Source organism: Stegostoma tigrinum, chromosome 34 (assembly GCF_030684315.1).
Source record: "Stegostoma tigrinum isolate sSteTig4 chromosome 34, sSteTig4.hap1, whole genome shotgun sequence".
NCBI classification, from domain to species: domain Eukaryota; kingdom Metazoa; phylum Chordata; class Chondrichthyes; order Orectolobiformes; family Stegostomatidae; genus Stegostoma; species Stegostoma tigrinum.
Window position 1 is genome coordinate 10,829,879 of NC_081387.1, and position 13,180 is coordinate 10,843,058.

General features: G+C 41.1%; 1 protein-coding gene across 1 annotated transcript; it reads right to left on the bottom strand.

Moving 5' to 3' along the window:
* Positions 1-9,715: 9,715 nt before the first annotated feature.
* Positions 9,716-11,080, bottom strand: LOC132206232 (muscarinic acetylcholine receptor M2-like; the record flags this gene model as incomplete). The annotated part of the gene is made up of 1 exon (XM_059639605.1): positions 9,716-11,080. A coding segment is annotated over one exon (1,365 nt), but the record flags the coding sequence as incomplete, so codon positions are not given.
* Between the last annotated feature and the right edge of the window lie 2,100 nt (positions 11,081-13,180).

Below are 13,180 nucleotides of genomic sequence, written 5' to 3' on the forward strand. Positions count from 1 at the left end.
GAGTTAGACATTTGAAGAGGCCGGTGTTCTTAAAACCAGCACATCAACTGACAGAATGGTGCAAACATTGGTATTTCTCTCATTAAGGTCGGAACGAATATGTTGTTGTGTAATAACTAGAACAACATAACATTAGGGGAATAAAAAAAAATTCATTGACGAGATGTAAAACTGCACTCCACTTGGCCACAGTGGTTGCAGATTGAGTAACTGCACCATCAATGAATTAGAGCTGGTTCTCTTTCTTTCGAGGTTTTAGCGGCTTCAGCACCTGCAGTGGATTGAATGATCACATTCTGCACCCGGTCAGTGTCAGCGGGTGCCGCTTCAGCGTTCTTCCTCTTTGGTGTTGTGGCCTCAGAGACAGCTTTGGTGGCTGTGGAGAGAGATGCATCCCGCAGCTTCTCAGGAAATCCAAAAGCAGTGTACTGGGCAAAAATCGGAAATTTGGCCTGAAGTTATATAATTTGTTTACTTCTATAATTTTTGTAATTAACGTGGTGCTTTGCGCATATTTTACAGTATTTTCATAAATACATGTTCCAATAATTTACTGTTATCATTATCACGTGACTGAAAACAATGAGAAAAGCAGGACAATGTCATTTATAGAAATAAGAGCTGAACATGAAGACTCACCAGAACACAGACAGCAGCATTGAGATGATTGAAAATCTTTCCTGTGTTGGCTGTGAAATGTTAAAACATCAAGTGGTCCATGTTGGTGGAGTGATCCAATCCTTTTTAGAATGGAAATTATCCTTCATCTTTATCACATTAAGTGTTACAGCATATGATATAGCATATGTCGCTGAAAAAAGAAAATCTTTCCAGTGATCCACCTCAGTCCTGTGGATTCTGACATTAATTATAGTCAGTGAATGAAGTATGACCAGAAGGAATTGTTCACTTGAAAGGCCTGAAATGATCCCAAAATACACATGCCATGAAACCAAGGTAATCCTGTTTGATTGTATTCCACTCAGTGAGGTGATGATTTATTCCTTATGGCTAACTCTGTTTTAGGAATCACACGGTTTGACTGAAATGACAGTCGCCGGCCCTTCTGATAAAACTGCGGAATGTAGGTCATGTGTAAGGGTATCCACAGCCGATGGATTAACTGCAATTGGTGATGAAACAACGGGTCTGTAACATTGTAGAAAGTCGTTTAGTAGACGCCCTGTGTTTTTATGGAGAGGCTGCATCGGCTGGGGTTTTTTCACCTTGTTGCAATGAAGGTGAAGGCGAAGAGATTTATGAAATCAAGAGGCGCATGGATTGGGTGATTAACCAAGGTATTTTTTTCCGAGGGTGGGCACATCCAAACTGGAGGGTATAGGTTTAAGGTAAGAGGGAAAAGAAGTAAAAGAGATTCTGAGTCGTTACTTTGTCACACAGAAGGTATTGCGTGTTTGGAAAGAGCTGCCAAACGAAATGGTAGAGGCAGGTGCAATTACAACATTCAAAAGGCATTTGGATGGGGATGTGAAGAGGAAGGGTTCAGAGAGATATGAGCCAAATGCTGGCAAAAGGGACAACATCAGATTGAGATGCCTGGAGTTTCAATACTGCATGACTCTTCAACTCTACATGAAATGTTAATACTCAGTCCCCGGACAACATTCAGTCAGTTGGTTCATCCAAGAAAATGATCCCAGGGTCCCTCTCCGTGTTGCATAATTCGTTTTGCAGTGTCAATGGGTAATGCTGCTTTTAGTTCTGGTTTTCAAAAGAAATACATGTTCAACACAAAATCAGTGGAATCCTCTGCATTATCAGCCTGGAGCTTCACTGGTATCACAAATATTCTTCCTATCCATTTAACATGACGTTGCTTTTCATCTTTCTTGATTATGAGCCAATTTAATTTACAGGAAATTAATTCAGTTTGCCGTGACAGAAAAGGAAATAACTTTGACATTCTCATGTGATCTACTTTGGTCAAATCAAGAGCGAACAGAATACGACGACAAGATGTGGCAAAACCCATCCAGAATTCTTTATTTGAAATTTCACAATTCTCACTCATTTCAATCTTGAGCCACATATACCCGACGCCAAACAGGCTTCCATCATTTTAGAGGACGCTTTGCTTCCCTTTGAAAAGTAGAATGAGAAAGTCAAATTCAACATTTTAAAGGCTATTGCATTCTCTGTGCTTCACATTCCAGTTCCTTCGTCTCATACACTGATTTGTTGAAGAGAAGCAAATATCACCTGGCTCTTCGAGCACTTGATCCATTGATTAAAAAATCAAATTAAATAACTTCATTGTGTCACATATCGAGATTCATCTGTTTCTTTTTTTAAGCAACGTTTTACACATGAGGTCAATGCACATGATTATGGAGGACACCCGGAAAGATAAAGTTAGCTACTACAAACTGACTTCATGCAATTTGAACACGTTATGACGCGACAGCAGAGAACACCTCGTTGTTCTATACTTTCAAATATTGCATTGATCTTCTGGATTGAGAGAATTGAGTTCAATCCATTTGTTTTAAATGCTGAGGTGTAACAGAAAACAGCACAGCTCCGTTGAAGAAATATGCGGCGACCACTTTAGGCAAATTCACCTAAAAAAATACAGAAGTTGCTGGAAAAGGTCAGCAGACCTGGCAGCACATGTGAAGAGAAATCAATATTAATGTTTCGGGTCCGATGGCCCATCCTCAAAACCGCACCTAAATCATTCTTTCTGCTTTCTCTCTGCAGATGCTGCCAGGCCTGCTGAGCATTTCCAGCAATTTCTGTCTTTTTGTTCACAGCATCCGTGGAATTACAGGATCCGCAGTTCCTTCGGTATTGACGAAAATATCCGAGTAGGCAATACAGTTTCTTCATCACTATGTTTATCTTCGATCGCTGAGTTTTCATGTATCATCTTTTCAACTTCAGGATGGGCCCATTATTATGTATTCATTCGGTACTTCAATTACACATGAATCATGCCTGGACATTATTGACACTCATTTCCAATTCTGGTTTCTCCTCTAAACATTTGATCTGCTGAAAGTACTTCTGTCCTCATTCTCCCTACATGTAACTTCTACATCATTCTATCCTTGGGATCCAATGCTGAGCAATTTTTCAACCCAGCAATCTTGTTTTTTTTGTGTTCTATTGCCACTGAAAATGCGAACGGGAGGCACTGATGACTCTATAAGAGCGGGCCGAGTGACACAAGGTTTGTATCACTGTGCACGCAGGACGGCAGACAGGACTCTGTGAATCGGTGTCACCAGTCCTAGTCAGAGAAAATTGATTAATCATTGTTCTCATTATTGATGTCAGGTTGGGGCGGGCTGCAGTAGTGGAGTGAGTGGACGCAGACAGGGTCCATGATATGAGTCCACATAAGATGCTGAAAAGACCAATTTAGCAATATTGATGTCTCTGATGGAGAACAGACATACCACATTGAGATTTACACTTCTATCCTGACTGAGAATAGATAGACTATACTCTGTCAGTATCACTGGGCCTGAGTGAGAACAGACTAAGCACATTGTGTCTATGTCATTGCCTCTGGAGCAGAGCAGGGTACTTTGTTTCTTCCGCATGGAAGAGGTGGGAAAGCGCACCCAATATCTGCATTATTGAAACTCCAAAATCCTATGGGGTGACAGAGAGTTTGCCGAGAAGAATGACAGCATTTCTTGTACACAATGGTTAAGATATTAAATTAAAATTGATTTCTGATGCCTTGAGTTCATCAATGGCTCTCATTGGAAAATATATCTTGCAATTTGAGAAAAGGGATATTTGACCGCACTCTTCAGCTGCTCTCTGAATTTAGTTTGGATTATGGCATAAATGCATGAATTTGTGCAGCAACTCAGCAGCTGAAGCATATTTCCTAATCTGCCAACAAAATGAGGTGCAATTGCAGACACACAACCTGAAAACCATAAATGAGCCCACACTGAATATACAATATGTATTGCCCACAAAAATATGAAATTTCCTGAAATTGCACATAGTAAAATTATAGATTTCATTCGGTTCTCTATCTCTGTGCCTCTGAAGCTCACTGTACTGCTCTGATCCCGGAGTCTACTGCGTGCTTTATTGGAGACCCAAATGTGCCTGACAGAAAAACCATTGAGCAGAAGAATCAGAACAAATGGGAGACATGGAGTTACAGCGCTTTGAAGCAACTCGATTGTAATCCGCTGCCATACATCAAAAACATCAAATGTTGTTTGACAAAACCAAGGTAAGTTCACAAGTAAATACCGGCCTGTGAATGAAAAGTACCACACCGTGTTTTTAAAAAAGCTCAACACAGTCACAGTTCCAAGAACCACAGCCACAGTTTTCTCTGTACAATACTTAGTTTTCAGTCTCTGGTTGCAAATGGCCACAAATCGATCAAACGTGAAAATGACAGTGAACCACACTGAACAGTCTGTGGCTGCATAAACAAAAAATGTGTGGATATTGCGCACACGGAAGGATTTCAAAAAATTAAAGCGTTTCCAATAAACAACAGGAATCTGCCTCAAGATCAGATCAGTGACAAGCACGATTAGATCTGCTGCTGCCATGGCCACCAGATAATGAGTTACACCTGTGGAGAAGCCACACTTTCCCCGTGATAAGATCCCAATCGTCACTGCGTTAACTGTAAGGAAGAGAAAAAACAGGTATATTAATCACCTGCTAGACACAATGCTATAAGTCTGTCGGATCAATTACTCCAACCATGGATATATATTAATAAATCTGTCTTATTGTTAACTGATGTAAATGGGACTGGTATTCAGTAAATTCTTAATTGTATGGAAGTGTTTATTTATCGGGCAAAGGCAAAATGACTGAAAAGCATTTTATAGATTCAATAAAATGATTGCAGTTCTGACAATTTTTTCCCTTTATTTGCAAAATAAAGAATATCATTTTCATTTACAATATAGTGTAGAAGAGGTAAACTGCAATCTGATGATGTAACATTAAGCTCAAAGCTGCCAGCTTAGAGTGGAAATTCAAATTCATAAAATTCATAAAAACATAAAATTCCTTCAAGAGAAAAGATTTTCCTTGAAGTCAGATGGAAGAAGAAAATGCACACCTTTCTTGTTGCTTGAAAAGAAACGTTATTGAAACAATCAAAATCTTTTTCATGCATCAAATGTTACGTTCCACATGCACCAGCTAAATGGTGGAGGCAGGAGCAGTGCGAACAGGAGTAAGGATAAATCAGACTTTTATCCAAAATGGATGAATATTCTGCGATGCACAGTCAGTAAAGGTAATGATTTCAATTTTACTAAATTGACTCATCAGAGGTTTTTTTCAATGACAACGAGAGATCTGAAGTTCTTCCTCCTGTCACTAAGCAGCTGTTGGGTATGTACGTGAAGGAGTACACAGAATAAAATACCTAAAAATTACCTACTTCAACAAAATACCATCTTGTTTTTTTTTTACAATGAGGAGGTAAAGTGAACAGCAAATCAGTGCTTCCACGATCTTATGGGCTCCCTGACCTGCAAAAAATGTTGGCGTTATATTACATCAAATCATTGGTTGGAAAGGAGTACACGGAAAGTCGAAAGTAAATACTTTTCAAGGTAAAGCACAGTTGTTATGAAAGAACACTATAGACATTACAAAAAATCGGTGTGATATCAAGAAACATTAGAGTACGCCTCTCGACACACCCTGCACACGCTTGTCTTGAACAGAGAATCAAGTATCTCTTTCTTTATCAAGCAGAATTATGTTCAAACTTCAGATGGGCATATTAACTGGTGAAATGTTAAAAGTGATGACATACAATTCATTCCGCTCAAAATATCAAAGCAAGTTCCACCTGAGAAATATTAGCTAGACCTATTGCTGTAACCTTGCAACTACAGCAACAGAATGGAATACATTATTTAGGAATTCATGTCTGCTTCCAGGAACTTACCAGCAACACCAATAGTACCAATGAGAGGGTAGTAAATCTTTTCTACTTCAGAAATGAAGAAACGTATCTCGTCCAACATCCCATAACTCCTTTTTCATCCTTGCACTCTCTCTCAAGCCGTTGGTCGTTCTGAATGCTGGCAACATTGAAACATGTTTTATAAATAGAAGTTGAAATCACTTTGGCGATTGCGATACAATCCTTGGAGGCTGGCATTAATTTGAGTTCATGTTGAAAAGCAACGTTGGACAAGTCAATCTAAATAATCACAATGCATATAAGATGATGTGCATTTAATTTATTTAAACACAAAACATTCTGAAAATTAAAACTGTTTCAATTGAGAGGCTAAGATCAGTATGAAGGGAGCATAGACAGGGGTTTGGTGGAAGGACTGATCACAATGTTAATTCTTGTCTCATCACAGAATAACTCCTTGACTGTGTGATATCTGCAACGACATTCCAGTTTCAATGGCTGGCTTACTACCCTGAGAAATCTTTGCAGAGGCTGACACTGTCAAGACCACCACAAGAAATGAAATTCAGCGCAGATCAAATGGTGGATTAAACGGTGAGAATGTTGTCGACTGAGGATGATGCAATGGAAAGGTGCATTCCATTGGCAGTTATGATCACGAGCCCTGTATTGGGGAAAAAGGAAGGGAACAAAACCTTGAATAATATCATCCAGCCAAGCCCTATTGACGTGGAACTACTCCACAATCTGTTCAATTGCCACATCACTCTCCTTCGTATCCATGACGCTTCTGTGGCACAGCCCAGGAGAATAGAAAAGAGACCCCCGTCTGAGCCCAGGTGTGTCTGCAAGCAAGCATTCTCCATCTTCTAATACAGCAATTGCATCAATTGGAATGGGGTGGTGGTATTCTCTGGACATTAAATCCTTGTGAAATGCCCTACCAGCAAATAATTGTGCATTAAAAGTTGCAAAATAGCTATGGGGCACTCTATCTGGTGAACCACTTCTCACCATCACCCAGACACAGCAGGGTGTTAAAACACTATCAAAGGTTCCATATTCTAAATTTAACTCCTGATCTCAACCACCCAACCCCTCACAGGACCAGGAAAATTCCAGAAACAGAATGAGTCTGTATTACTGAGTTCCCTTCATTATCCAGCACAAACCATCTCCAAACACCCCACCCAATGTGCATCTCACCAACACTACACCCCTTCCCGCACAAGCACTCACACATGTACACAGCAGCATTTGTCTACTTCAAACTCACTCTTCCAACTGTGCATTAGCATTGTTGACTTTGGAGAGTCACTGACGAATCAGGAAATGCGTTCCAGCCAAGAAATCTGAGCTTTAGTTGATTGACATCCCAGTAATGTCACATGTTTCTTATTGAAATGTGGAAGTCTTCAGAGTCGCAATGGGCACTCTCATAAGAAGGAGACTACTCTCTGCTGAGTTTCGTTAAGGGTCACCTTCCTTGTGAACCCAGGATGTGAACTGAGCCCACAATCCTGACAAATCATCCGGCCAAACTGCTAACTGGGCTAACCGACACTTAACTCCCACGTTGGGTCATCCAAAAAGCTTGCCTTCTTTGTTTTTCAAACCTGTCACGAGGAACATTTGCAAGTAACTGATTGACTTTGGGATCTTGTTTTGAACGGTTGTCGCTTGTGGAGATGCTGGTGATCTGGCGTGTAGTCTCGAGATCCAGCTGGAGACTGTGCTGTCTCATTTTAAAGAACATCACACCAAAACTCACGTTAAAAAATATTAGGCGAGAGGCAGTTGGTGGAAACTTTACAGGAAGGAGGGCCTCGGGGCAGTGGGCATGCCGCCAACCGGCATCCAGCGAATATATTCGTCCTGATCTGCACTCACCAACCTCACGGGGAGGAAGTCACTGCTGCGTGGAAATCAACCATCAGAGGCCCAGATCCTTGTTCGATTCATTGATACTTCTCAGCAATGACTGCAAACATTTCATGATGTTAAAGCTGTGGGAAAAGAACGCAAGCAGTCGAGGAAGATTTATCAACAGGAGAAGGGAGGTGGCATCTTATATTTATTCTTCTCCCCATGCGCGACGGAAAGTCATTCACCCTGTCACCAAATGCCTTTGGAATTGCGAAAACCCGAGAATCGGTGGAGAAGCCATGCCGGGTTCAATTCTCACATTCTCCATGTAGCTATCCAAGTACAGATTTCTGAGGATTCAACCTACGACCACGCACATAATAAAAACTTCATGTTCACCCCACCCCCAGCCCCGCAGTTTCTGAACACAACGTGGAGTGAGGTAGATCGACCTGATCAAGGCCAATTTCTGGGAGTTTCCGTCCCCACACGCTCTGGATTCTGACTCCAGCAGGTGCATTCTATTCATGAGTTCTCGGTTTTGTGTCCCTGATTCACGGGTTGGTGCGTTAACTGCCGAGCATTTGCAGCACTTTCTATTTCTTTTGTCTGAGACAGTCAGCATCTACAGTAAAATTCCGTTTCCTGCGATTTCTGAGCAGGAGTGTTTGAGCCAGTAGCGTCACAGTCTACAGTAAACAGTTCTTTCCACTTTTATTTTTCGAACCAAAAATAGACGAGACATGTTGATTTCACAGGTGATGTATTTTACTTGCAACAAACATCAAAAGATACGTTGTTCAAATAACAATTTTGTTTGAACTACAAGCCAACATCATCGAAAAGTTTGTATTATCGACATTTATGTTCCCATCTGGATCATAAACATGCGTTTGTTGATGTATTTTAATACATTCTGTATTTTTTTGCTTTGCTCGCTCCACTGTGAGACTGTCTTACACTTTAGGTGTTGTGGAGCTGTGCTTTGCTATTCTGAATATTATTATATAACAAGCAACTGCTGTATCCTATGATTCGGAATTAGTTATAATTTTTTTGGTGGGGGCGAAATATCTCTGCTATCGACTTAATGAATCAACTAAACACACGGGGAAAAAAAAAACAAGTTTGATCGCTGACCCAACACAATAAAATGTCAGGAACATGCACTTGCATTTGTCACAGTATCAAGGTTTCATTCCATCCCTTCAGGCTCTTTGTGACAATCACAGCACTTCCAAAATTCCATGGATTGTAACTGCGCGCATTTTACATGAATATGGTGGATTATTGCAGATAAATGAATGCTTAATTCAATGGTCTTATGTTCCTATTCAAATGATGATTATTTTAATGCTAATAAAGATGAGTAATTCATTTGAGGAGCCAATCAGATGCATTGACATCAGGCCAATCCCACATCATTGTGAACAATTCGAAGAGTTCATCTTTTAATTTCAAAAAACGCTTTCTGAAATAAGGGATTAGCTTTATCAAACTCTCTAAAAGGTATCTGTGACAAACGTTCAAAGCATGATTACACAATGAGAACATCATGTCATTTTAATGATTTGAAGATATTGGATCTGTTCTGTTGCACTTTAGGAAGGCAGTGATATCTTGTTAATGTGCACAGTAGCGTCAAATGAAAAGTCCTCACAGAACAACTTTATGCTGTATTCGATGATGCTCAAATAATGGGTAAGTCTACCTTCTCATTCCTTCACAAATGTACTCTAATAAGCAGTATCAATTTTACCAACAAGATGCATATAAATCAGTTGTTATGTTCAAAATGTCATTCAGATCTTACATATAAGTGTCAACTTGATACATAATCTGGCACAATTAAACTAAAATCCTGCCGTATATTTGAATAAAAATTAAGGAAAATCAAGTCAACGATATTTATGAAAAGTGCACAAAAATATACTCGTAGCTTTTCTTTCATTTTGTTGTACCGATAATTTTGAACTTGCATGAGAGAAGATTCTTGAAGGTTTTCTTGAAGATGGTATTGCACAGAGCATAACAGACTGGGTTGATGGTGCTGTTGATGTAACAGAGCCAATATCCAATGGTCCACATTGTGTCAGGGATACAAATTGAGCAGAAAGTGCTCAACACCATCATGACATTGTATGGTGTTCCAGTGATGATGGATGCAAGGATGATAGCTAGTATGGTTCTGGTTACCTGATGCTCTCGAGATTTAGATACCTTCTTCGTTGTAGTCCTTTTTATGTTCACTAAATTATGGCCTGTTCTGATCATTCGGCCATTCCTTTCCTTCCTTTTGATACTTGGGAATATTTCTGCTGTGTTGCCACAGCCCACTTCTTTTTCAGAATTACAAATTCCCTTCATTGGGAAGAAATTGGAGTTGTCAATCCGAAAATAATTTTGTGCCACATAAACACTTGTTTTGCCTTGGATTGCTTCTTCCTGATTCTCATTCGCAGGCAATGCACTGAGATAAGTTGAATCATTAATGAGCTCATCTTGATGACTTTGGTCATAGCCATCAGCTGTCAATTGTCCGGGTATTTTGCCACTTTGTATTTGGTGATGCAGAGTCACAACAGGAATTGTTGGAATTCTGTTATTATTTGCTTTTGCTAATTTGTCTTTCACTGGGCTAGAAGAAATTGTGGAATTGCTTGTTTCAGGTGCTGTTTTATCCTGTTTAATTCGGCATTTGCTTGCACGAGATATGAATGCAGACAAAGTCACCATGATTATAGCAGGGAGATAGAAAGAGGCTGTACCGACACTGAGAGTGACTGCAGGATTTGAGAAGAATTGTACATAACACTCACCTTCGTTAACTGTCCGCTCCCCGACGATGTACTGCCAGAAGATAATGGACGGTGCCCATAGGATAAATGGCAATCCCCAAGCAGCTGCAATCATCAGCAAGGCCATCTTCGGCCTTTCCTTCACAGGGTAGTGAACAGGCGTTGTCACGCAGAAGTAGCGATCAAGGCTGATCATAACGATGTTCATGCAGGAGGCATAACTCACAACATAATCTACAGCAAGCCATAAATCACATACCACTGGACCCAGAGGCCAGTATCCAACCACAACGTAAACGGTGTACAGGTTCATAGAGAATGCACCGATAATAAAATCAGCGCAGGCTAAGCTGAAAATAAAGTAGTTATTAATAGTTCGCAAATGTCTGTTGACTTTGATAGATACTAGGATCATAATATTTCCAATAATGGTCACCAAACTTAAAGATCCCGCTGCAATAACAATAAAGACCGTTCCCACTGTATTATATGAAATCCCTCCTGCAACATCAAACAACCCATTTGTGATGCTGTGAGATTCATTTGTGTCTGTTACGTTGGTCATCCTTTTGTCGTGATGCACGGATATCAAATACCTAAATGCATAAAAGAAAGGAAAGATCGAAATAAATTGGAAATTCACTGTTTTGAAGGTAATAGACAACCGTGTGTTTATGGCTGTTCTGAAAGTTGTAACATTAAGAGGACCAAAAGTAGTCTCCACATCTCAGCTTCATTCTCTTCTCAAAGTGACACACTATTTAGTTTGAATTTATCTAAGAAATCACTTTTTTTTCAAAATTATCTATGATAGTTAAATACTTGCATTGAACTAAGCTAAGATGTGCTTGGCAACAGAGCAAACTTATAGCCCAGAATCAATCTGAAATAACCCCAATCAGGCTGTGTGCTGTCAGCCTGAATTGACATGCATCCAAAACACGATGGTGTTCGAGCTCACTGAGAGCCAGCTTCTCGGGTGAACAGCACCCCACGCTCCTGTTTATATCCATCATCCAGGACTCCTCCACCCTGCAAGGCGGGCATGGAGGAGCCTCAGCACCGTGCGGCAGTCTCTCAGCGGCCTTTGGTCCAATGTGGCCTCAGCGTGAACTTCCATCCTCCAGATGATTACAGAGGGGTCTCCCGGCCTTGTCAGCCTCCAGGTGAATCCCAGCGCAGCCTGGAGTCAAGGCTCAGTGGGGACTGAAAGCTCAGTGGGAGCGTTCTTGGGTTCAAAGGAATGTTTTGCTAAACATTTATTTTCTCTCTCTTGAAAAATTTATTCCGATGATCTCTAATCCAGGATTTTTTATTTCTTAATTTTTCTACACCCCCGGAATTGTACTGAAGAATCTGTAACAATTTACATTTGTACCTCAGATGGTGCTGTAGGAGGCAATTTGTAAACTTTTAGCTGCACACTTTTGAGTACATGTTACAACAAAGCTAATTCTCATTCAAGATTGGACTAGTCCCAATCTGGGAACTGACATCCTATGATATCAACCTCGTTGACTCCATTAAAATCACGACATCCTTCCCACTCTGACTCCTGGGTTGTGTGATACTTTTGTCCCAGTCCCGGATCCTCTGACTCTGCCTCAGATACGGGCCAGTGTGTACCAGTCCATGGGCTATGCTTAGCGCTGGGAGCACATCAGGAACATTCATCTTTTTCCTCAAGCGGTAATGTCATTGAAGCTCCATCACCTGCTGTGTCCCATCTCGGACTCGGAGGTTTCTACTGACGCGAGGTGGAAGGAGGCATCCACGGGCTCTCACAAACTCTCCGAATATTCTGACGAGCCAGGGATTTTGCTGCCCCGTTTGCGAGGTTGCAGCTTTCTTGTGGTCCAAGTTCCAATATCCCAAGAATTTGTCCACCCTCCTCACACCATCTTTTCATCCACAGGTTCATCTTACATATGGTACTGTTTCTACGCTGACCAGCTTGTTGCACTGGAAGTAGTCCTGACATAACCACCTTTGAGCGGCTGCATTTCAACTTTCTTCGTAGGTCTCTATAATCTGCTTTCAGTGCCCATTCTTTTGGGTTAAGCGATGTCATTTGCACCAATGTGTACCATAACCAGTAGCTGTTCACCCTCCAGACCCAGAATGTCCTGCAACCACTTCAAGACATCCAGGACCCGGGAACCAAGGACGCAACTCTCCATTCTGGACTTCCGTTTCACAAAAAAGCTCCTTAAAAATTGAATCCCCAATAACTATTGATTTCTATGCCCAATCTCCCTCCCTCTACAGCAGAGACAAACATGCCCCTAAGACGTTCGCTGCTGCTGTTGTCCCCTGGATGCCATTCCTCTCAACAGTTTCCCAAATGGTATATCTGTTTCGCAGGGGAATAGCCACAGGAGACCCCTGAACTGCCTGCTTAGCCCTCCTGTCTAGAGTCACAAAAACCCCTCCTGCCAGTGGCGTCTAAGTCTGCAGTTTTACCACCTCTCTATATGTGCCATTCATAATAATCTCCACCTCACAAATGCCCCACGTTGTCCTCAGGCTCTGGTCCAGGTCTAAATCTGGACTTTCCAGGAACTGCAGCTGGATAAACTTCTTGCGCACATGCAAGTCCCGCACACCGGAATTG